The 26,029-nt window shown below is 39.2% G+C and overlaps 1 protein-coding gene across 2 annotated transcripts in view; it reads right to left on the minus strand.

The window, feature by feature from the left end:
* The window catches only part of NWD2 (NACHT and WD repeat domain containing 2), a 161,256-nt gene that overhangs the window by 66,907 nt on the left and 68,320 nt on the right, over positions 1–26,029 (minus strand). The window contains exons 1-2 of one of the 2 annotated variants that reach the window (XM_070612972.1): positions 18,484–18,810; positions 7,023–7,139 (exon numbers count right to left, since the gene is read on the minus strand). In XM_070612972.1, coding sequence (XP_070469073.1) covers positions 7,023–7,073 — 51 coding nt within the window. In that variant the 5' untranslated portion in view covers positions 7,074–7,139; positions 18,484–18,810. Of the gene's footprint in view, positions 1–7,022; positions 7,140–18,483; positions 18,811–26,029 lie in introns of those variants that run through there. The other variant, XM_070612971.1, reaches the window with a different exon arrangement.

The raw sequence follows: 26,029 nt of genomic DNA on the forward strand, positions 1-26,029 counted from the left end.
CTTTCTATCATCCCACATTGCCTGATGCTCAGCAAATGTCTCGTGGAGAAAACTGCTGATGCTCTTGGGGCTCCTCTATCTGTAAAGCCAGTTCACCAAGAAAGAACTCTCCTCTCTGGAAATCAAGTTTGTCTAATGATGTTTGTCTCCACAGCTCTACTATCTGTTTAAAAATAAGATGTTTAGGGGCCAGCCTCATGGCCAAGTGGTTAAAGTTCCACATGCTCCACTTCAGTGGCCTGGGTTTGCGAGTTCAGATCTTGGGCATGGACCTAGATCTACTCACCAGCCATGCTGTGGAGGCATCCCACATACAAAATAGAGAAAGACTGGCACAAATGTTAGCTCAAGGTTAATCTTCCTCAAGCAAAAGAGAGGAAGATTGGCAATGGATGTTAGCTCAGGGCAAATCTTCCTCACCATAAAAAAAACCAAAAAAGACATTTATAATTTATTACAATTCTACCCAGAAGCAGAAGTCATTCTGCTATTGTTTTAAGGTGAACATTTTTCTTACCAATGAAGTTATAAAGAGGTTGATTGCTCTCCAGTTCACTTTCTTTTCTCCATAATTCTTTTTACCACACAAAAATATGCTGTGTTACATGAACTGTGAAGTGGTGGCTTAAACTATGGAAATAGCTTATGTGTTAACAAAAATTTATTGTGGAAACACTTTCTATACTAACAACAGTTGACTAAATGGCTCTCTCTTGGCTTCTACCAGTAAGATAACTAGCTTTCTTCTCAATAATAGTTTTCAATGTTTGCCCATTCTAACATTCCTTTGGTGATAATCAAGTAATTTATTATGGGAACCTAACTGGAACCTATTTTAGAACTATGATGAGTAGTTGATTTCAACTGGACAAGCTTAACTTTATATGTAAAGAAGTCTGCTTTTCTTGATTACACAAGCAAAATATATCTGGAAAATCTGAGATTTTAGATTAGTTATAAATTTTTAAAAAATCTAGATTGTTAAATTCAGATGATTTTCTAATTCAAATCAATAACTATTTTCCCATTTTAGTACATTTTGATTAGTAAACCTGTACTTATTAAATCGTACAAAAGCCTGTACATTTCATTAAAGTACAAAGCAAAATTAAGCATTTGTTTTTCACATGTGTATTTTATTTAGTGTACCTAAAAAGTGTAAATAATCACATATTGGAATGTGGATAAAATGAAATATTTTCCAAAGCTAAACTGTTATAAAAACACCTAGTTCTTCAAATTCAGTGATTTAAGCACTCTCACTGTATGGTTTTCTTTAACTGAAAATTATTTAAAGAAACTGAGCCTGAACTGTCAAGTAGGCATAATTTAACTCTGAAGGAGAGTGGTGACAGAGGTGATACAGACAGGGGATCTATATGCTGATTCCGTAGTGTCACTCGATGTACAAATATGGAAAGGTTTAGTTTTTACCGGTAAAAGCTATGAACTTTATCTTGTCTTTACTCTTCTACCTAGTGGAAAAACTTGAAACTTGCTGAATAATGATAGATTTCTCAGGCCAGTCCCTTAAGTTTTCATATTTCTGGCTTAAAATCTAGCCCAGTCCAAAATGTGTATCTCTGAGCTTCCTTCTTCCCACTTTGTGCATACTGGTTTTAGTGCAGCTGCCAAGAACTACCTCTGGTAGGCAAACTCATGGACAGCTCTGTTCTCTGTCCCACACTATTGGTGACACTGATGGCAGTGAGCATGTATGTTGGGGTGGTGGGGAATGTGCTTACGCATCTGCTTACACTTAGGTAAGAATGATGGCAGTAGTCCCACTCTTTTGGTCTCGGCTGCTTCTCTATCCAATACTGACAAATTATGCCTGGTCACGTCTGTGCAATCTGGTAGCCCCAATGAGATGCTATATGGGGTTTGGCTTCCTGAGACTTCTGGGAACTGACAAAGCATACTGCAGGCAGCATTCTCTTTGTCCTGACTCTAAGAAATGGGGAACACCCCTCTGAATGTGAAGTCATGGAATCTCCTCTTACTTATCTCCATCAGTGGTAACTGGCACTCCCCTTATTGGGTGTGTGGCTTGGCTCTCCTAGGGTAGCCTGCCAATGCCTCTCCCTCAGTGAATCTCCATATCATCCACACTGTGGATTGGGGGAACGTAGTGAGATACTATCTGCGTCCCCCAGAGTCCCACACACTGGGGGCAGCTCCTCCAATGCTATAACTAAGCTTTTCAAACCCCAGTTCTTCAAGCCAGCAGAGCACTTCCTTTTATCAACTTCTGACAAGAGGCAGGACTTCACTCAAGGTCCAGGGTCAGTGCTCAAACTCCACAAGCAATTCTTTTGGGGTACTCCAAGTGTGGAGGGATGACAAGAAGAAAACCCACTCTCTCCAAAATCATATATCATGAAGAGGGATGGGGATGAGATAATTAGCATTTACATGGACTTTGCTCTCTCCAAAAGGCAATATTCTTCTCCCCCTTCAAAAGGATTTTTTATGGACTAAGTTGGTGAGGAAATTTCCACACTTTGTGAGGGCTGAGGCAATTCTCTGCACTTAAAAGGAGAAGCAGACAGTAACTTTGGACTCAGCTGTGAGCTGTCTCCCTGTTAGCTGCTGTCCTGATCAAAATCCTTCCTTGGAAGCCCGTGCAAGGTCTAATTAAGTAAATTCCAGTAAATTCATATCTAGCAAATTAATATAAACTCTCTACATTTTATGATGTTTGTTAAGAATGAGCTCAAAAACTCTTTAATATTTGACTGTCTGAATCAAGTTTTAATACTTTCTACATTTGGACTATCAACATTTTCAAAGGGAAAATTTTCCAATACCACATAAATGTCCAGGATGAATAAGAACATTTTATTTTCATTTGAAAATAACCAACATCACAATTCAATAAGAACTAATAATGGTTGTATAGTCCTTTATAGTTTACCAGGAACTCTCACCTACATCATCACATTTGGTTCCCACAACAAACCTTTGATATTTATTCAACATTTAGCTTACTGCGATTACTTCCCCATTTTATGGCTGTGATAACTAAAGCATGGCAAGGCTAGTGACCTGATCTGTCACAACCAGGGCTCTAACTCAGGTTGTAAAATAAAAATTCCGGGTTATCCCCACTGTCTGTGCCTTCCCTCAAGACGTCTACAAACGCTGTTCTTCCTCAGTAGAGATGACGTATTCTCAGGACGACTTGTCTCTCAAGTTAATCCTCTGAAAGTAGAATTGGACACATGTCCAGGCACCTTTCTCTATCGCCCTATTCTCCTTGTGACCAAAAGCATGTGCACAAACAGCTGTGTAGGATTAGCAGGCACAGTCTGCATGTCTCTAGGACCTCAGGCCACATCCCAAAGGACAAGTGTTAGGAAAGGAAGTAAAAAAGAGCCAAGCAGTTATGACATTTGAGTCCAAGTTCCCTTTGGGCCTCAATTACCTGGGTACTTAACATGAAATCTTTGTTTGTTCCTGAATTTATTTGTATCTAACATAAGGGCTAATATCTGTGAAGTGTATGAAGATATAAAAACATTTTTTCATTCAGCAATGGCAAATTTTATTGCCAAAGACTTTAGTATTAGGGGAAGTAATATGCCATGCCTTGCAGACCACAGGGATCATTCCAACTTCTAGAAATATCACAAGGGAGCACTGGGCAAGGAAATTGGAGCTCAGAAGTGACACACAGACGCCAACTGTTACCATAGTTACAACAGGAAAGGCCACGAGAGACGTACTTTTTCCTATAAGCAGTGAGATAAGCCTTGTGTGATTCAGGATCACTGGGGTGAATAATCCTACTCTACCCACAGGGTTTCATCCTGGTTGCCCTGAGTTATAATATGTAACAGGAAGCAAAAGGAGGGATAAAGGATTTGTTTACCAATCAGTAAAATTGTTACTGTTGTTCTACCAGTTAACCTTTACTCTCAGAACCTGCACAAACTTGCAAAGTCTTTAAATTATTCATTCCCTTACTAGCAAATTGTTGGAATTAATGGCCATGACCAATTTTAGTTAGTTTGGATATGATACTCAACAGGGTGATAAAAGGGGAAGAATGTCTCTCTAATTCCTGAATTTCTGAGGCTGGATCAGGATAGAGCTATGGAGATCACAGCAACGGAGATTCCCCAGGGCACCCCCATAGCACTTTCTGCCTCCCAAATGTGGCTTTCTCAGCATGACGGAATCAGGTCTAACTTGTCTTCCAATGTTTGAGTCTCTTCTACAGCACCCCTGCCACAGTGGCTTGTATTCTTTACTTCGATGACAACTTTGTTGGTGGTGCACTCATTATGATTTGAGCCAGATTTCATCTTTAGACAGCCCTGAGAGATAATAATGATTTCAACAACAAATAACAACTAACACGTATTGTGGGTCACTGTATGTGAGACACTATTAAAGTGCCCTCTAATTTCATTTCATCCTCAGAATGACCCCAGGAGGTAGATAACTATTATCATCATCTCCATTTTACAGATGAGGAAACTAAGGCTTAGAATAGTACAGAAACTCCTCCAAGGTCACAGAGCTATGAGACATCAGAACCCAGGGAGCCATGACCCCCAAACCTGAAAGAAAGTTCTATCCTCCAACTTCTTCACCTGGAGCTGGAATCCGTCTCCTTGTGATTTCCATCCACTGGTCCTAGTTCTATCCTCTGAAGACCCATGGAAATAGCCTTAAATCCTCTTTGACTACTAGTTCTTCAGAAATCTAACATGACTTTCAGGACTTTTTATATTCTGTTCTGACCACAGGATGCTGTTTTTAGATGTCTACTCTTCAACCCCTCTAAACTATGTATTTTTCTCGTTTGGCTTATTGCATTAGCTTTCTAATGGTTTCTCCTACTCTGCTATCTGTCCTACACCCAGCAGCCATGGCAGGCCTTAAAATAGTCAGATCGCTTCAGTCCTCTCAAAACACCCTGTGGCTTCTCATATCATTCAAAGTAAGAGTAAAATTGTTATAACCAACTTCAAGATGATAAAGCCCCATGATATGGCTTCCACTTCCATTCTCTCCCCTCTTGCTCATACTGCTCCAGGCACACTGGCCTGCTTCCCGTTCCTTGAACATGCCTACTATGTTCCCAGCTCCATTCCCTGGAATACCCTGATCTGGAATATTGTAGGGGAGTAAGAAATTTTCTTCACTCCTCTAGGTCCTTCTGGCTGGTCTAAGAATTGAATTGACATGAATCAGAATAACAGGAGAAAATCAACGAGGTTTAATAATGTGTATACATGGGAGAAACCCAGGAAAACTGAGTAACTCACCAAAATGGCCAAAGCCACCACCTTAAACACCATCTTCAGCTAAAGACAAGGGAGGATATTGGGGGTAGTGGTTTGGGACTTCAAAGGGGAGAAAGGCAAGTCACATGGAGATGGGAAAGCAAATGTTTAGTAAACAAAAGTTTGCAATGCCTTGCAAAGACAATGATAACTGGAGAGGACTTGGATCAAATGGGCCTAGCTAGGTTCCTGTTCCAGGAAGGAGCTATCTTAAATCCTTTTAGGCAATTGAGGGGAAGGCCAAAGTTTCTTCCTGAGTCTTTTGTTCTTAAAAATAATCAAACCAAAGAGACACATTTTGGGGTAGCAGATTCTGCCCCCCTACAATTTCCACTTGGTTCTTTCCTGCCCCACTTCCTGTCTGCCCTCCAAAATCACCTTATTGACAAGTGAGGCCTTCTCCAACTACTCTACTGAAAATAACAAATCTCTCCCCTCACTGGTGCTATCTCTCTTCCTTCCTTTCTGTATTTTTCTCCATAGCACTAATGGCCATCTGACTTGTTTATTTTACTTATTTCTTTGTTTTTTGCTTGCCCTCTCTGTTTACCCCCACAGGAGAATGCAAGCTCCATGAGGACAGAAAGTTCAATTCTAAGGTCAAATCATAAGAAACTGGCCCATGACATGACCATTTCATGTGGGTCAACCTACCACACCACCCCCAGCACTAAGAGCAGCCACTGGCACAGAGCAGCATTCAGTAAGTAGTTGGTGAATAAATAAATAGTTATCCATATACTGATACTAAAAATATTATAGAGCTTTAATGCACCTTATTATCCTTGGAAAGAACTTTACTATCAACTGGTCAGATTTCTGATATCATCTCTGTCTTCCTAATAGCATGTGTAGCTGAATATAGATGGATATGCGAATAAACATTAAAAACTCTTTTGTTGATATACTGAACCTAGCTTTTGATTGTATGATATTTTCTTCATAGCATTTACTAGTAATTTTAACACTGATTGTCAGCCACAGAATATCCTGTGTTGAAAGGGGAAACTTTCTTATCAATTGGTAGAATCTGTTTGGATTCAAGATAAGCTTCTTTCTTATGCTAAGTTAAGGCGTGATTTTGCACAATCACCTGCCCTAGTGTGACCCACTTATTACCACTGTGTTTACACAGAGGAGTGGGTATCCTTCAGAAAATGACGACGAACCAATAAGAATGGTCCACTTGAAAAATCTCTTAATTTGTAGCTTATAATGAGCATCTAGCTGAAAATCACTGCAAAAACAAATTTTTTCACAGGGCATCATTTTCTATTGGCAGATTTGACATAGTATATTTGGTTTACTTTAACAATGTTTCAGCCACTATGTTTAAAAAAAATGCCAGAAATTCTAATGTCAAGAAATAGAGACACTATGATGGAATACATTATACAATATTAAAAATATTAGGTAATAATTATTGAGCACCAACACAGAAATCCTTATCGTTGATCACAAGGTGTTGTGGAAATAGCTGTCAAACCCAAGCCAGCTCTTCGATTACCATTTCAAATTATTCACCGTTAATTTGCAGTGATGCTTATGGAAAGCTGAGGGTTTTGTTCTCACACACTGAAGGCAAGGAGACAGTTCAAAACTTTTAAATACAGAAAAGCAAGTATTTTTTCTTCCATTTTAAAAGCCCCTCAAGAATAACAAATCAGCAAGAATTCTCACATTCATCTACAATTGAATATAAAGCATTAGTTTTTTTATACCCACAACAAAACATGGACCTGCAGAAGTTTTCAAACAATCCTCCAGCAGCTTCATGCGGGTCTTCTGGAGCTCTGGGCTGTCCCATTCATCTTCGTCAACTCCCCAGTACAGATCTATGACCTGCGAACCAATGGATGAGGCAGCATTAATTCACCTGTGGGAAAATTTAATTTACCTGTGGGCTTTATTCTTATGCACAATGTTGAGCGAATGTGACTTTTAACTTTTCTCTTTGCAGCACATTTTCCCTTAGAGAGGGAAAATGATATTTAAGATCCATTTAAGGAGATTTTTTTTTTTATCCCGTGATGAGTTGAGGATGAATATTGTAATTTCTTCTTTTATTCCTGATTATACTGTTGACATGAGCCCACAGATAATGAAATGTTAAATGTCAGAGACTTTGCAGTGTGGGCTTTCATTATATTGAAATGGTAACAGGATTTCAAAACCATGTTTGAAAGCAGCTGGGATATGGTTACCACATTATTTGAGACAATTAAATAACAGTGTATAACGTTATTGTATGTCTTAATAAGAGAAGGGAAAACCACAATGGGCATTAACATATACTGACCTGAAGTTAAATATCGACATTTCTTGAAAAAAAAAAGAAAGGAAAAGAAACTAAAAACACCCTGTCATTATCATGCTTTATCTCATGTGGACAGGCATTCTGTTTATGTCTGTTTTATTTGGAGGCAGTTGGTTTTCATCAATATATCTCTGAAAAACATGTATTGGGAAACAATGAAAGGCATGCCTCACTGAGAAGTGAGGATAATACGCTCCTCTGTCTCCTTACTTCAAAGACTATGAGAGAAGATTCTGAAAGTCTGTAAAAACTTTCACAAGTACACTCTTTGAAAAATTTGCTATGGAGAGCAGTATGGGATTCATTCCCTTTACTCAACTACTATCTACATAAGGTAAATGTTTCCATTTGTAGCTTTGAAGATTTCTTCTTTTCCCTTCCTTGTTTCCCACAAGCAGAAAAAAGAACCTCTCCTCCTTACTGGCTCTTTGCATGGCATGCAGTGAGATGGAGGCAGAAAGCATGGGTCCTCCATTGTGCCCCAAGCAGATTCCAGAGACCCTGTGTATTTCCCATCTCTCAGTCATGGCCCCAAACAGGCGTGTTTGTACCAGATCTTTGTCTATCTGCATTTGAGTTTTTAGATGGCTGATAGAGATATAACAGCTTCTTTAAACAATATTCCCACGGCCCAACCCAGGAATTTTATAATATATGAAAGTATCGGCACTGATTTTCTTTTTTTTGAGGAAGATTAGGCCTGAGCTAACATCTGTCGCCAATCCTCCTCTTTTTGCTGAGGAAGATTGGTCCCAAGCTAACATCTGTGCCCATCTTCCTCTATTTTATATGTGGGACGCCTGCCACAGCATGGCTTGACAAGTGGTGTGTAGGTCCGCACCTGGGATCCAAACCGGTGAACCCTGGGCCGCCAAAGCAGAGCACGTGAACTTAACCACTACATCACCAGGCCAGCCCCTTTCAGCACTGATTTTGAGTTTCTTCCCTTTAATCTACCTTACAAGGTTTGATCACAATATTAAGGTTGGGGACATCAGAGATTATAATTTCACTGTCCAATATGAAAACCTTTAGCTGTGGCTATTTAAAATTAAACAAAAATTAATTAAAATGAAAAATTCAGTTCTTTAGGTGCTCAATAGCTATATGTGGCTACTGACTCCTATGGTGGAAAGCACGGATACTTCACCATCACAGAAAGCTTAATTGGACAGAACTGTAAATTACTGAGCTTCATATACTGAAATCATTAGAACAAGACATTTTCAGCCATCTGCCAATACATTGTCAAAGTAAAAGAACGAATAAAATGCAATGTGAGTGATAACTCTTAGTTGTGCCATGCACAAACTAACAACCATACACAAAGCCTGGTCTCCATCCTTCTGGCTGACACTATTTGGATATATCTGAGGAAATGTCTGATTTAAAAAACAAATGAATAGAAACAGAAATGGTAAATATGAAGGTCAATATAACAAAAGGTATAAATATATACCTGCTTTTCTTCTCTCATCGTTTTTAAACATAAAACTATATAAAGGAATAATTATAATATGTCATTGAATTTGTAACATATATAATAAAAGTAGGACAGAAAGGGGGAAAAGGGAACAGAGGTATATAGGAGTAATCTTTCTATAGCTCACTGGAATTAAGTTAGTATAAATTGTAAGTAGATTCTGATAAGATGTATATATATTAAAATAACTACAAATAAAATAACTCAAATATAGTTAAAAATCATTAAAAGAATTAAAATGTTACACTAGAAAATATTCACTTAATACAAAGCAAAGAAGTAAAAGAGAAGTAGAGAAACACAAAAGACATCAGACATATAGAAAAAAAGTAAAATGGCAGATGTCAATCCAACTCTATCAATACTACCATTAAATGTGAATGGATTAAACAGTCTAATCAAAGGCAGAGACTGTCAGACTGGATAAAAACAAGATCCAACTATATGCAGTCTATAGGAGACACACTTTAGATTCAAATAGGTTGAAAGTAAAAGGCTGGGAAAAGATATCATGCAAATAACAACCACAAGAAAGCTTGTGTGGCTATATTAATAGCAAACAAAAGAAATTTTAAAATATAAAATGTGACTACAGAGATAAAGAGGGACATTTTATAATGATAAAAGGGTCAATCCATCAGGAGGATATAACAATTATAAAGGTATATGCCACTAACAACAGAGCCTTAAAATACATGAAGCACAAACTGACAGAAATGAAGGGAGAAATAGACAATTCAACTATAATAAATGGAGAATGGAATATCTCATATTCGATAATCAGAAGGACGACTAGAAAGAAGATCAATAAGAAACTAAAAGACTAGAACAATACTACAAACCAACCAGATCGAGCATATCTGTAGAGCAATCTACCCAACGACAACAGAATAGTCATTCTTCTCAAGTACTCGTAGAACATTCTCCAGGATAGAACACATATTAGATTATAAAACAAGCCCCAATAAACTTAAACAGATTTAAATCCTATAATGTATGTTCTCTGAACACAAGGCAATGACATTAGAAATCAATAACAGAAAGAAATTTGAGAAATTCACAATTACATGGAAATTAACATACTCAAAAATAAGCAATGAGTCAAAGAAGAAATCACATGGGAAATTAAAAAATACTTTGAGATGAATGAAAAAACTTATGGGGTGAGTTAAAGTAGTACTTAGAGAGAAATTTATAGCTATAAACACTTCTATTAAAAAGGAAGAAAGATCTTAAATCAATAATATAACTTTCTACCTTAAGACAACAGAAAAAGAAGAGCAAGATAAAGTATGCATAAGGACATAATACATTACAATGGAAATTAACGAAACAGAGAATAGAAAAACAATAGAGAAAATCAATTAAACCAAAAGATGGATCTTTGATGACATCAACAAAATGGACAAAACTTTAGCTGGATTGACAAGAAAAAGGAGAAACTCGAATTACTAAAGTCAGGGGTGAAAGAAAGGCCATTACTACTGACTTTATAGAAATAAAAAGGCTTATTAGAGAATACTATATACAACCATATGCAAATTAATCAGATTACTTAGATGAAATGGACAAATTCATAGAGACAAGTTATATAAATTGACTCAAGACAAAATAGAAAATGTGAAGACATTTTCAACAAGAAATCAAATGGTGATTAAAAAAAATGCACAAAAAGAAAAGTCTAGGTACAGATGGGTGCACTCACTGGTGAAATCTACCAAACATTTAACGAAGAATTAATACCAATCCTTCACCATCTTCCTAAAATTAGAAGAGGAGAGAACGCTTCCCAATTTATTCCATGAGACCAATATGACACTGGTACCAAAGCCAGACAAAAATATCACAAGGAGACTACAGAGCAATATCTCTTATAAAACAAACAGCCTCAAGAAAATAGTAGAAAACCTAATCCAGCAGCATATAAAAGGATTATACAACACAACTAGGTGAAATTTATCCCAGGAATGCAAGGTTGGTTTGGCATCAGAAAATCAACTAATGTAATACACTACATATCAACAGAATAAAGAACAAAAATCCTATGATCAATCTCAACAGACAGAAAAGACATTTGACAAAATCCAAAACCCCTTCATGATAACAACACTCAATAAATTAGGAATAGAAACTAACTTCCTCAACCCGAATGAAGGACATGTATGAAAAAAACTACATCAAATAGCATACATTTTAATGAAGAAAGACTGAAAGCTTTCCCCCTAAGATTAGGAAGAAGAAAAGGAAATCCACTATTACCTCTTCTATTCAACACTGTACTGGAGGTTCAGCCAGGACAATTAGGTAAGAAAAAGAAAGAAAATGCATACAGATAGGAAAGGAAGAAGTAGATCTATCTTTATTCATAGATGCTATGATCTTGCATATTGAAAATCCTAAGGAAACCACGAAAAAACTTTTGGATCTAATGAGTTAAATAAGGTTGTAGGAGACAAGATCAATGTGCAAAAGTCAATTGTACTTCTATACACCAGCAATGAACAATCCAAGATGAAATCAAGGAAACAATTTCATTTAAAAGAACATCAAGGAGAATAAAAAACTTAGGGATAAATTTAACAAAAGAAATGCAAAATTTATACTCTGAAAATTACAAAACACCATTGAAAGAAGTTTGAAAAGATATGAATAAATTGGAAGACATCCCATGTAAATGTATTGGGAGACTTAATATTGTGAACATGGCAGTACTCCTCAAATTAATCTACAGATTCAATGCAATCACTATAAAACTACCAGCTGGCTTATTTACAGAAATTGATAAGCTGATCCTAAAACTCACATGGAAATTCAAGAGACCCAGAATAGCCAAACAATCTTGTAAAAGAACAAAGTTGGAGGACTCGTACTTCTAGATTTCAAACTTACTACAAAGCTACAATAATTAAGATATTGTGGTACTGGCATAGGATATTCCATGGAATAAAACTGAGAATCTAGAAATAAATCCTCACACTAAGGTCAACTGATTTCAACATGGGTGCCAAAACAATTCAATGAGGAATGAAGAATCTTTTCAACAAATGGTATTGGGACAACTGAATATCCATGCAAAAGAATGAAGTTTGACCCCTACCTCACACCCTATACAAAAATTAACTCAAAAGTAGATCATACACATAAATTTAAGAGTTAAAACCATAAAACTCTAGTTTTATAGAAAATGTAGGGGTAAATCTTTGTGACCTTAGATTTGACAATGTTTTCTTAGATGTGAAAGCAAAGTACACATAACCAAAGAAATAACAGAGAAATAGAACTTCCTCAAAATTAAAAAATTTTGTGTTTCAAAAGACACTATCAAGAAAGTGGAAAGAGCACCCTCAGAATGGAAGACAATATTTGCAAATCATATTTGATAATGGACTTGTGTCTAGAATATATAAGGAACTCATAGAACTCAGTAAGAAGATAAATAACCCAATTAAAAATGGACAAAAGATCTGAGTGGCTATTTCTTCACAGACTGCCAATAAACATATGAAAAGATGCTCAATATCATTAGTCATGATGGGGAAGGCAAATCAAAACAGCAATGAGATAACACTTCTCATCCACTAGGATGGCTATAATCAAAAAGACTGATAACAACAAGTGTTGATAAGGATGCAGAGCAATTGGAAACCTCATACATTGCTGGTGGGAATATAAAATGGTGTATCCACTTTGGAAAACAGTCTGGCAGTTTCTCAAGTGGTTAAACATAGAATTACTATGTGATTCAGCAATTCTCCTAGGTATATGCCCAAGAAAAATGAAAACATATGTCCACACAAAAACTTGTACATCAATGTTCATATAGGCATCATTCATAATAGCCAAAAAGTAGAAACAATCCAAATGTCTATCAAGTGGTCAATGGATAAATAAAATGTGGTATATCTATATAATGGAATACTATTTGGCAATAAAAAGTAATGAAATACTGACACATGCTACAATATGGATGAGGCTTGAAAACATCATCCTACGTGAAAGTAGACTGTCACAAAAGACCACTTGTCATATGATTCCATTTATATGAAATGTCTAGAACAGCCAAATCTATAGAGACAAAAAGTATATTTGTCGTTACCTAGGGCTGGAAGAGTGGGGAATAGGGCATTTAGAGAGTGATAGCTAACGGGCACAGGATTCCTTTGTGGGGTGATGAAAATGTTCTAAAACTGATTTTGGTAATGCTTACACAACTGTGAATATACTAAAAAACATTGACTTGTACACTTTAAGTGGGCGAATTTTATGGTTTGTGAATTGAATTATATCTCAATGATATGTTGCACATCTAGTTTGTACTGTGATTTTCTACAGGTCTTACATCCCCTACTCACAGTAGAATTGAATGTAAGAACACGGAAGTTTAAATCAAGCACTTAGTGTATTAAGAGCTAAACAATAACATCTAATAAATACATGGGGACCAAATAACCAAGGAAAAGTCAAAACAAGGCTTTCAGTTAGATTTTTCAATGGTATGAAGCCTAAGTGTCACAGGATTTGTTAGCCACCTATGGGAGTCTTTTGTAGGAGTTTTTACATCTGTTATTTCCTTAAAGTTTGGCCACCACTGCCCTCATCCAGGCCTTCATAACTCCACGCCTCCTTACTTCAGTAGCTTTGTTTCAATATTTTCCTGCTTCCAGCTTTTCTCCCTTAAATTGTTCTTTCTCAAATGTCTTTATGGGCAGAAAATGATGAAAAAAGATAAAATCAAACTGTGAAGACGGGGAAGAAATAAATAAATGAAACATCTAAACTTATGCAACATAAAACACCATTTGGGGCCAACAGACATGCCATATATCCGCATGATCGATAACTGGCAAAGAGTGGTTGGAACCCAAAGTGCTCAACAAGATTTATGATATACTTAAAAAAATTAAGTTTAGCTTTTAGCCTAATGTCCAGACACTGCAGACACTGGAATCTAATTTACTATTTATTGGAATACTAACTTGTTGACAGCACATTTTATGTGCCTTATTTCATCATTAAGTATAAAAGCTCAAGAAAGCAATTTGATTTTTATCTTTTTTTTACTTAAAACTATCTAACTTGTTTTCAAATATTCTTAGGGAAGCTAATTTATCATGCTTATTACAACGTGCTGAACTGGGCTGAAAACAAAACGCCAGCAAATAAAAGCCCTGGCAAATTTTACCACTTGAAATCAGACAATCATTTAAATACCAAGATTACCAAACAAACAATAAAACAACCTGTAAGAAACAAATAATAACCTCATGCTTAATCAAAAAAACCCCACCAAATTTGAATTCATAATGGCTTCATATTATAATTTCTTCAGAAAGAGACTTGAATTTAAATATTTTCTCTCTCAATTTTTCCATGCCATATGACACTATCTGAATGCAAAACAAAAACTTAACTACACAGACAATATGCCTGATTTTGTTTTGGAACAAGCACAGTACTGAAATGAAAGCTGCTCCTCAAAGTTAGCACAATGGGAGGCGACACACTCATTGCAATCATCCTGCCATTGCCCTGGGCTCCTCTGTAGGAATTACACCACTCTGTATGGAAAAAACTCTTGTCATTTTAGAGTTGGAGTTTGTTTTAATTAAATATGGTATTTAAAAAACCAAGTCTATTCTTAAAGGAATTAACATCAGCCACCACTAAAAATATTCAAAAGAGCACAGAGCAGGTTCAGAAAATTTTGAACAGGGACGTTATTGTGCTATGGACATAACTTTCAAGGGCAATACAGAGGTGAAGACAGCACTCATTTGAATTTGTTTTAGCAGTTGTCTTGTTACCAGAATGTTCATCCCAGAGGAGAAGGTAAGCAAGGAGGAATCTTAAACCTCAGACTAGGGTTGTCAAATACTGTTTACAGTGGCGAGTTATGTTTTATAGACATGGTAATTCTCATTTTGGCTAGAATTACTTTCCCCAGATACATGGGGTACAAGAGAAAAAAACCCTCTACAGGTCCATATCATCTATGGCCACACTTTTACTAGAACTATTGCACATACTGACTTTAGGTCACTTGCAATTACTCTCTTGGTCATGAGATATATGACTAAGGTACACAGGTGCATGACTAAGACAGTTATTTCTGGGAAAGTCAGGTTCTAATTAGCCCAGGAAGGAGTGGAAGGCCCCACTGGTCATACACACTCACCAGAAAGAAAGAGGGTCCAACAGTATGATGTAGGATGATGCTTCATCCAAAACCTCATGAAGACAACTAATTGCTCAGACCCGATGCCTCTGTGTCTTGGGAGATTTAGCCTCTGGACAGCCCTGAGGATTACGATGTGATGGTAAGGAAGAACTAAACCATAAACGAAGGCAGGACCTCTGACTATTAAGGCTTAAGGAACATGGAGACAGAAGGTACCAGGAATTGTCAGAGGCAGAGAAGGGGCTATGTGTGTTGAGAATAAGCTGGAGAAGCTTGCTGCATAAAGGAACCGGTGGCCAGGCTGCAACTGGTACCAGCTTCCTTCAGGGGCAGGATGCCTGACCACAAAGTATGTGCCTCAGTGAAAAACCCAAAGCCGGCTCTGTTCTTGTCACTGGGATTTCAGCAACCACTGTATCAGAATGACCCTCTGAGTGTACCTGTAGCCGCATTACTACTGCGGCTCCCTAAATTATCTCCCTGCTTCCATTCTTGCTCCTTCTAATCCACTCTCTACACTGCAGGCAGATGGATCTTTTTAAAATACAAATCTGATCACCATAGCTAAGATATATTTTTTACTCCATTAGACACTACATAGAGCAATTTATTTACTCCTTAAACTTATGAAGCAGACAGAAATATTATCCCTGTTTTATAGATGAAAAAGCTGAGGCAAAGACAAATAACATCCCCAAAATCACACAGGTAGGAAGTAGCAGAGGTAGGATTTGAACCTGGGCTGTTAACATTATTTTACAGTGCTTTCCGTGCTTATGCTTCTCATCACCCTGAAGACAGTATCTAGAATCTATGTCCTGCTTTATGAGATGCTCCATGATCTAGTCCCTATCTGACTCTCCAATCTCATTTCATATGTTCTCCTTCATTGTTCACGCTCTACCTACATACTCTTCACACGTGTTTGTACAACATGTATGCATAAGTATATAATGAAACATACATATATTTGTACATGCACATATATTTACATAGCCATACATAATTATATACATTTTTGTGAATACAAGAGGCTTTTGGTGCAATGATTAAAAGCATGGACACTGGAGCCAAATTTGCTGACTTTGTTGAAATCCTGACTCTGCCACTTATTAGCCATGGGACCTCCAGTGGTTATTCACTTCTGTATTTCTAAGTATTCTCATCTAATAAAATGGAGAAGATGGAATTTACCTCCTGGGCTCACAGCAAGGGTGAAACAAGCTAATGTATATATAGCACTGAGAATAAGTGCCCGGCAGGCAGTGAGTACTACATAACGGTAAAAGTTCTTTTCCAAATTTGCCTATGAAACTAAGTTCCTTCTGCCTGAAATATTATTCTTTTCAACCTTGCCAGCTCCACCTACCATCCTTCAAGATTCAGCTTAAACATCAGTTCCTCAGCAGCCCTTCCTGATGCCTCTAGGTTCGATGAGGGCCCCCCATTATGCCTGCCCAGGGCGCCCTGTATTTCCTTTGCAGAAAGCATCACCCTGGGCACTGTTGTTTATGACTGTATTGTCTGAGAGACTGTAAACTCCATGAGGGCAGGGACTACGTTTGTTTTCAACACTGCAGTATTCACTGTACCCACAACTTTGCCTGGTGCCTGGAGAGGCTCAATAAATGTCTGCAAATAAATGAATGAAGCCCATGGGACCAAGCACCTTAATCTGCCCCTGCGGATTTGGGGTAGACATCAGTGAGGAAGTCACACAGGAGTCTGGACTTGAAGGATACATGCATAAGAGATTGTTCTTTGGAGAGAATAAGAGGGACTTCTAGATAGAATGGGACTGCAAACACAGAAATGTGACACGCCTGACCATATAGAGATGGTGAGGTCACAACATCATAACTTTGGGGGCTGAAAAGAAGCAAAGATCAGGAAGAAGAAACCCCTTGCTTTATGGATAAGAAAACTGAGTTTAAGTTACTTTTTCAACGGTTTGTAATTAATTACTGACAAAGCAGACCTCTTAAACGAGTGCTCTTTTTACTGTGCAAAGACTTGTCAAGAGGTCTCCTCTCCCTCCTGTAAGAAATAAACAATGAAGACGGAAAGAAAGAACTACCTTGTGTTCAGAATTTGAGAGAGGCTTCATGGTGATTGTACCCAAATGGGACACTTAAATGTCACCTGCAAATGGGGATCTCTCATTCTGTTTACTGAAGGACTAATCTTCTTGGGTGATTTCCAGCACTGGGGTAATGAGACGGCCAAAATTTAGCGGAACTAAATGTTCAGCAAAGTACAGCTCCTGCAGTAAATTTTGGAGCTCCCCACATTGCCACTGCTCTATATTTAGAGAAATATTAGGTAGAAGATTGTCTATGCCAATGAAGTAAAGAGGAACAATAACACCACTTTGGAAAGTCAGGCATGAGAATTCCAGAAGAGCCATTTATGCTGCAGAAATGGTGAGCCATATTTCCAATTAAACTGGAGCAATGAAGGTCAACTATGACCTAATGCTTTCCTTCCCTTTTATCATCTCTATGAAGCTTCTTTCCTCTTTGTTATAAACTGGTTCATGGATGGGAGAAGGATGATGTAACATGCGTATAACACTTTTACAGAATATCAACTTGGGAAGACCTGTCCAGGCTTTGACAGACAGAACCTAAATGTGAAGTGAGCTAGACAAATTGAAGCACTGGCCTGAGTGAAATGATGTGTGATTCAATGAGGGGATACGCATTTCACTTCAGAAAGAAGCACACACTTGATTAATAGAAAATGGAAAAGAGGTGATTAGTTGACAATGTGGAGAAAAGACCAAGGGCATCACAACATTTCCTGTCAATTATAAAGCCAATGATGCATTTTGGCAACTCAGGAGGCAAAATGCATTTTGAGGTTCCTGAGCAGGCAGACAGGCGGGAGGAAAAGAATGTGTATAGAGAAGGAGCCTGGGCTTGATAGAACAGGAAGAGCGGTGGTGGAGAAAGCAGCAGCGGTGGAGGAAAAGTAGGTAGATACAACCGATGATGGACCTTGAGTGAGAGAGTAAGTAACTGTTCAATTGAGTAATTAGTAGTAAGGTCAAGCTAATATGAGAGTCATACAATTCAACTTAACCTACAACTCTGAAGCGCACAGAAAATGCAGCTTCTTTACTTTGTCTAAAACTAGTTAGGGAAGTCTTCATCCTCTGGTTAGCAGGATAAGGTGAACTTTCAGTTCGACCCAATTTAAATCTTACTTGGAACTGATGTTTCCCAAGAATTCTTTACTAAGTGCTTATTCTCTCTCGGATCAAGACGTCGAGTCTGTCAGAAGGCTTGGCTTCCCCACTCCCTCGCTGCTTCTCCCTAAGAGGTCTGGCTGACTTCATATCATGAATGGGAAAGTGGAATTCTTGGGCACAGTCTCCAGGTGACGCCCATTGTCTGCCTGGTTGCTGCATCATGGCTGGGCTTGGGACAGATGTAACCCACGGGCAGACCTTTCCCTCTCGGTTTGGTCAGAGCCCCGGGGTTGTTTTGCAGGCGACACAATCCAAGCTCCCCTGCTGTGGATGGAGAGCCCCAAGCCTTAGGCCCATGCTCCATCCAGTTTATTCACCCCAGGCCTTTTGTGAGGTCACTTCTGTCATGGAGACTAGCAGTGGCTCTCAACTCAGCATATGTGACACACAGTAACTGAAGGCACCTTGGGAAAGTTAAACTTCAGGGTCTCTTGCTGCCATGACCATGATGTGGCCATGCCCAGGTCTGTCGGCAGGGGTAGGGAGGGGGCGATTGTCGTAAGGTAATCTCTTTCCAGAGTCCTAAGTAGAGAGCAGAGGCAAGTTGCCCTCAGTGTTACCTAGTTACCTACTTATGTTCACTGATCTAACCCACTTCCCCTTTTCTGAAGCAGAACCCGAAGCACAGAAATGGGGAAGCAAGTCTACCGAGCTCTGCCTCTCTCTGTCTCTTTCCACCATTCTCCTAGAGACTACAGCGGGTAGGCCCTGGCCCCACCCTGTGGACAAAATGGGCCCTTTTCTCTACATATTGGATATACAGGGTCAGAGTCCTACTGATACTGTTGGTTGCTGGTTGATACCTTAAAGAAGTGATTATAGGAATTCAGAGAAATCTTCTCTCAAGCTAATAGTCTGACCTGCAAGGTTTTGGTCTTGCTGCATAATCCTTTCTTGTACGTGAGACAGTATTTCCCGAATATTCTTCCCATTCACATTCCTTCTGCACCAGACACTAAGCACCCCTCAGGTAGACAATTGCCTTTGGTCAAAGGTCTTTTGCTGTGCTCAGGAAGGCAAAAGAAAAATGCACACGAATAATTTCATTACACTAGGTTCTTGATCAGAAGACAGACTTAAAAAGGTGAAAGCCAGAAAGAAATTAACAGTGGTTGAGTGCTTTCCATGTGCCAGGCACTTTCTGTTATCCCACTCAATTCTCATAACAGTCGTGGGAGATAAACACTGCCCCATTCATTTTAGAGAGGGGTCACCTATGTGTCAAAGAGATCAAGCTATTTGCCCACAGTCACAGGACTGGTAATTTGCAGACCCAGAATTTGAGTCTCAGTCAAAAGCAACAAGATTTATTCTGTTTCTTCTATACCCCATAAATGACAGAATATGCTGCATTTTATTGAACCTGAAATATCATCAGTTGTAGCTGCTCCAGTATTGTACATTCTACCAAAAAGGAAATGCACTGCCAACTACACTGTGACACACCACTTATTTGTAAGACAAATCCCGATTTCTGAGATGCAAAAATGTGGAAAAAAACCATGAATCTTTGAATGAGTGAAATCTGGTAAATACTGTTTAAGGAAGATTATTTGAGCGGCTGTGTACAGTTTGGACCAGAAGACAAAAACACCCAGGGTAAGGAAAGATCAGAGAAAGGTTGCCATAGTCACTCAGCTATTAAGAAACGGAAGCCTTAGTAAAGACAGAGCCTTGCGAAATGGAAGGAAAAGGTGAACTTCTAACAAGCACTGTGGCAAGTGAATCAACAGAAACAGCAGCAGTTTGGGTCTAGGTTGTAAAGGGTGAAGAATGGACCATAAGCCAAGGTTTTAAAGTCTGGATGTCTGGGAAACAGCAGCAGTTGGGAAACTGGGCAAAGGGAGAAGGATGGGTTCTGTTTTAGATATATTAACATTCAAAAACCAGAGAATTATCTTCATGTGACGATGGAGAGGAGAGAGCTGGAGAGGCTGATTTTGCCCACACACAGGCACCAGCTTAGGGAGACGATGACACTCTAACTGGGGGTCTAGGGACAATAAAACACCAGGTGGACAGGTCTGGACCTGCACTGCCAAAGGAAACACGAAGCGAAGAAGAGGTGGTCAAATTCCAGACCAAAAAGGCCTTAGAAGGCACCTTCACCACAGATGAGCAGCATCCCTTTGGTGCCTTCAGGTGGCCTCCCAACATCACTGTGAGGCAGAAAGCAGGTGTGGCCAGATCTTCCTGCTGGCAGGAGCTGCAGGTTTCATTCTCACATTTCCCTACACACCTAGGAACCCAACACTTGCCTGTCAGAGAGAAGGCCTTTCAAGGGCTGGGGCCAGCACACCGGAGTTTAATTGCAAGGGCATATGGGGAGAAATTTTTAAAGCTATTTTTAGCAAAGTTGCAAAAGGTAACAAATGGCATCCACCAAGACAAGGGCTGTTCATCTAAGATTGAGAATAAGTGTTTCCATCACCTGCCTCTCTTGATTCCAAATGCAGTTTAAGTCTTAAGACAGCATGCAAATGAACTGCTGATCATAAGTTTTAGTCTGTTGTCACACATGTTACATACCGTCACTCAGTCCTCATTCCAGAGCACTTTTGAAAGCTGCATTAACTATTTCAGGTTGTGTAGCCTATTAATGCACTATCCAAGTGTTATGAAATGAAAGAAAAAATTTCTAATTTGACAAGTGGAAAATTTTTTTTCTTAATTATCTGGATTTTTTTTTTCACATGTACAAATGAATTTCCATTCCCACAGCAGCTCCTCTAGTTAAGTCTCTCTGTCACTCGAAGCTAGACCTCTGTCACCAGGAGGTCAGGCTCTCTTCTCTGTTAGAATGGCCCCACCCTGATGCCGCTCCCATCTAGAGCTGCACAGTCCAGCATGGGAGCCACTGGCCACACATGGCTGTTGAGCCCCGAAACATGGCCAGTCCAAATTGAGATGTGTTGTGAGTATAAAATATACACTAGACTTTGAAGACTGAGTATGAAACAAAGAATGTAAAATACCTCATTAATAATTAATAATTTTTTTTTTGAGGAAGATTAGCCTTGAGCTAACTACTGCCAATCCTCCTCTTTTTGCTGAGGAAGACTGGCCCTGAGCTAACATCCATGCCCATCTTCCTCTACTTTATACGTGGGACGCCTACCACAGCATGGCTTTTGCCAAGCGGTGCCATGTCTGCACCGAGGATCTGAACCGGTGAACCCCAGGCTGCCGAGAAGCGGAACGTGCGCACTTAAGCTCTTTGCCACCGGGCCAGCCCCTAATTAATAATTTTTATATTGATTACACATTGAAATGATAATGTTTTGGAAATAATGGCCTAAATAAAATATACTAAAATGAGTTTTACCTGTTTCCTTTTACTTTTTAAAATGTGGTTAGTGGGAAATTTAAAATTACATTTGTGGCTTGTACCTGTGACTCACATTATATTTAATTTTCATTAGTCCTGGTCTAGACTCTTGCTTCTGGGTTTTAGTCATTTAATCAATAAATTCACTTCGATCAACCAGCATTTATAATGTACACAGTATGAGCCAGGTACTATTAAAAAATGCTGGTGATATAAAGATATAAATAATATGATTTCTGACTTCTAAGAACTCCCAGTTAGTGGGGGAAGGGCATTTTTAAAAGCAATTAAAACAAAATGACAAATGTTATTAAAGATTAGGAATAAAGTACTATGGAATCTTAAAGATGGAAGTTTACTGTTTTTTAAAGAATGCGTATAAATTTTTCTAGTCATTTGAATAGGGGACAATTTAAGGGCACCCCAAACAGTGCACACAGTGGGTGTGAAGACTTGGGGAAAAGGAAGAACATGCTTGGAACCGAACGTAGTTTAGAAAGGCTAATAAAGCAGGCTGCCTGTGGGGCATGGGGACAGATAAGAGCCACTGGTAGACAGGCGTGGGAAAGAGAACCCTGAACGCCATGCGAAGAAGTGCAGACTATATCTGGTACATGAAAGAGTCAGATCTGTATTTCAGAAATACCACTGCAGCAATACTGTGCAGGATGGACTAGGTGGTTAAGGTGGGTAGAGGGCTGACGCTGGTGAAGAGAAGGAAGAGATACAGGTAAACAGACTGACAGGGTATCTACTGCCACAGTCAAAATGACATTAATACTGACTTGAACAAACAAGACAGACGAGAAATATTTAGCGAGGGAGAATCTGCAGGTCTCTGGGATTTACTGGATGTTAAAGGTGAAGAAAAAGGAACAGGCTTATGAACTCTGGTGCCTAAGATGAAGTGAGATAAATACTAGATGCCCCCTAAAGAAATAGACTATCAGAAGGTGTACTTAAGGAATGATACTAAGTTGAATGGCTGGACTCAAATGAAAATTGCTTTCAAAATGGAGGTGTCCAAAGTGCCCAGATCAGTCAAATGCCCCCTGAGAGGTCCCTGCCCTAAGCAGGTTTACTCCTGGCTCAGGGTACTAGTGGCAGTTGGGTGGGGAGGATTTATAAGAGTTCAGAGAGTAGAAGGGGGAGCTATCTGGGAATTGGAAAAGACTGCTTGAGAAAGTTAGGCCTTGAGCGGGAGTCTGAAGGACAGGGGTGGAAGAGAAAGGGTATTTCTGATAAGAGAGGAGAAATGAAATAGATATAGCCAATGAGATTTTAAGTCAGGAATAAGCAATCAGCAAGATGTGCTCCAAGGACAGGCCGAGAATGGCTTGACTAGCATGGAGTTTTTATGTTGTGAAGAATGGAGATGAAGTTGGAGAGACAGCTGGGGTCATATTAAAGAGGGACCCTGAAGGCAGCAAACAGCCATTAGAAGCTTTTAAAGAAAGGAAGTGACAACACGACATTTAAGGAAGATGACTGGTGGTGTTTTATAGAAGAACTCAAGTAGGGCAATGGTGTAGGCAGTTCTGCTAGCACACTTTTAATAATCCCTACTAAATGTCAAACACTCTTCCAGGCCCTGGGGACTTAAAAATAAACGAGAACTAGTCTCTTCCTCCAGGACTCGCAACCTACTGGGGGTAAGGAGGGAACGAGATGAGTTAAGATGCTTTTGTCCATCCAATTTTTGAAGCAGTGAGGGTTAGACCAGTCTCAGCAGTGAGAACGGACAGGAAACATCTGAAAGCAAGAACGGATGGCACCTGCGGATATAATTACAAGCCCTTTATTTATTGGGTCCTGCACCACCTGCTTTTGCCTCGATCTGTCTTTATTTTTCTCAGTCTCTTGCCCTTGTTCTTCCTGTATATCCTGTTCTCTGTAGCCGAGGCCCTTGAACACTGGCAAATCAAATAACGTATAATTTAAACATCTTGTCCTTTTCTGAAGCCATGTGTGTTCTCTGCTCTGAGTGGGCTTGACTTTCTTTTTGTTTGTATCTCTGAGCAATCAACGTGCATACACTACACACAGAATGAATTGAAGTTCACATAATCAAAGAGTCTAGTGCATTTTCATTAAATATCTTAGCTCAAATGAAGAATAAAGGAAATACTAAAAATCAGCCTGCCAAACAGGCATACAGATAAAGATATATGGCCTTGCTTAAAATATAATTCCATATTCTATCCATTTAATTTAATAAAGATGTAACTAAATGGCCTACTATGTGTCAGATGCTTGACTAATCACTGGGATGAGTTGAATAAAACACAATTCCAGTCTTGAGAACTTTTAGACCTTAAAGACAGGTGATGAGAAGTTTACCTAACCAGCTGTCTCATCATCTGCACTGCTCACTCTAGTCCATGCCATGACCATTTCTTACTTGTACTATCTTCCTGCTTCTACCATTCCTCCCCACCTCCATTCTAGTGTCCACACAGAGCTTGAGTGAATCTCTTAAACATAAAAGTCACATAATGTCACTCTTTCCTTTCTTGATCAGTAAAATTCTAAGTCCTTAATCTTGGCCCATAAGGTCCCATGTGATCTGAATTTGGTGTCATCTCTTACAATTATTTCTCTTACTCACTCCACTCACACTTGGCTCCTTTACTAGTCCCTAGAATATTCTAAACATGCTCCCACCTCAGACCCTTTTCCTCGCCGCATATACCTGGAATTCTCCTTCCAAAACATCTGCATGACTTGCTCCATTATTTTCTGCAGATCTCTGCTCAAAGGTCATCTTATCCTTGAGTCTTTCTCTGACTACCTGGCATTCCCAAACCCTTATCCTGTTTTACTTTTCTTAAAAACATTTACTCAATAAAATGCATCTACTACCACTGGAATTTATTGTTTCTTGTCTTCCTCCACCAAGAATATTGAAAGCTCCACAAGAAGAGGGTTCAATTAGTTTGCTCCTCTATTCCCAGCACTTGGAATGTTGACTGGCACGTTGTCGATGGTCAAGAAATACTTTTTTTTTGAGGAAGATTAGCCCTGAACTAACATCTGCTGCCAATCCTCCTCTTTTTGCTGAGGAAGACTGGCCCTGAGCTAACATCTGTGCCCCTCTTCCTCTACTTTATGTGTGGGACGCCTGCCACAGCATAGCTTACCAAGTGGTGCCATGTCCGCACCTGGGATCCGAACTGGCGAACCCCAGGCCACCGAAGCGGAACGTGCGCACTTAACCGCTGCACCACTGGGCTGGCCCCAACAAACACTTCTTGAATGAACTGGATAAATGATTAAGAGTTAGGCATAGGATTTTACAGGAGCAAACAGGAGGGTACATGGCATATGCTAGAAGGGATGGGGGGATGAGAGGCAGCATATGTTTGGGCTGAGACTTCATTCATTCATATGCTCATACAGGCATTTATTCATTCACTCAATACATCTTATGGAGTTTTACCACGTGCCAGGCACTATTCTAGGACCAGGAATGTAGCTGTCATGAAAACAGACAAGTCCCTGTTCCTGTAAAACTTACAGTCTAGTAGGAGAAAGATAATATGCAAGCCAAATTGACATATGCTACGCAAGGAACTAAAATATCCGATATCAACACATGCTATGCAAAGAACTAAAATAGGCTGATGTAGAAGACAGCACCTGAGATCGGGTTGCTAGGGAAGCATCTCTAGGAAGTGCCATTCCAGTGGAGACTGAAGGACAATAAGAAAGGACCCATTAGAAGAAGATAGGAGGAGCTTTTCTACAGAGAGAGAACAGCCAGGGCAAAATCCTTAAATAGGGATGGGCTTGAAGTGCTCAAAGAACCAAATGGAGGACAACAGCTGCAGGGCAGTGGTTAAGGAGGAGAGGGCCACGACTTAAGATCAGATAGCAAGCGTCTTAAAAATGGGTAGGACTTGGGAGGTGAAGCAGGGGAAGAACTAGCTTTAGAAACATGCAGGCAGAGAGCACAGAAACAAAGGCATGGAAGCAGGAAATAGATCGGTACGTTTAAGTAACTTTAGGAAATTCATTTCTCCTGAGTTCAATACACAACAAAGATGGAATCCAGAATAGAGCATGGGTAAACTGGGTTTTTCATGAAGCTTCTGGCACTACATTTTGTTGTAGTTGAGCAAAGAGAACCGTCTCTCTAGAAGACGTATCCTCACGGACATCGATAATCAATCT

This window comes from Equus przewalskii, chromosome 3, assembly GCF_037783145.1.
Source record: "Equus przewalskii isolate Varuska chromosome 3, EquPr2, whole genome shotgun sequence".
Lineage (NCBI taxonomy): Eukaryota > Metazoa > Chordata > Mammalia > Perissodactyla > Equidae > Equus > Equus przewalskii.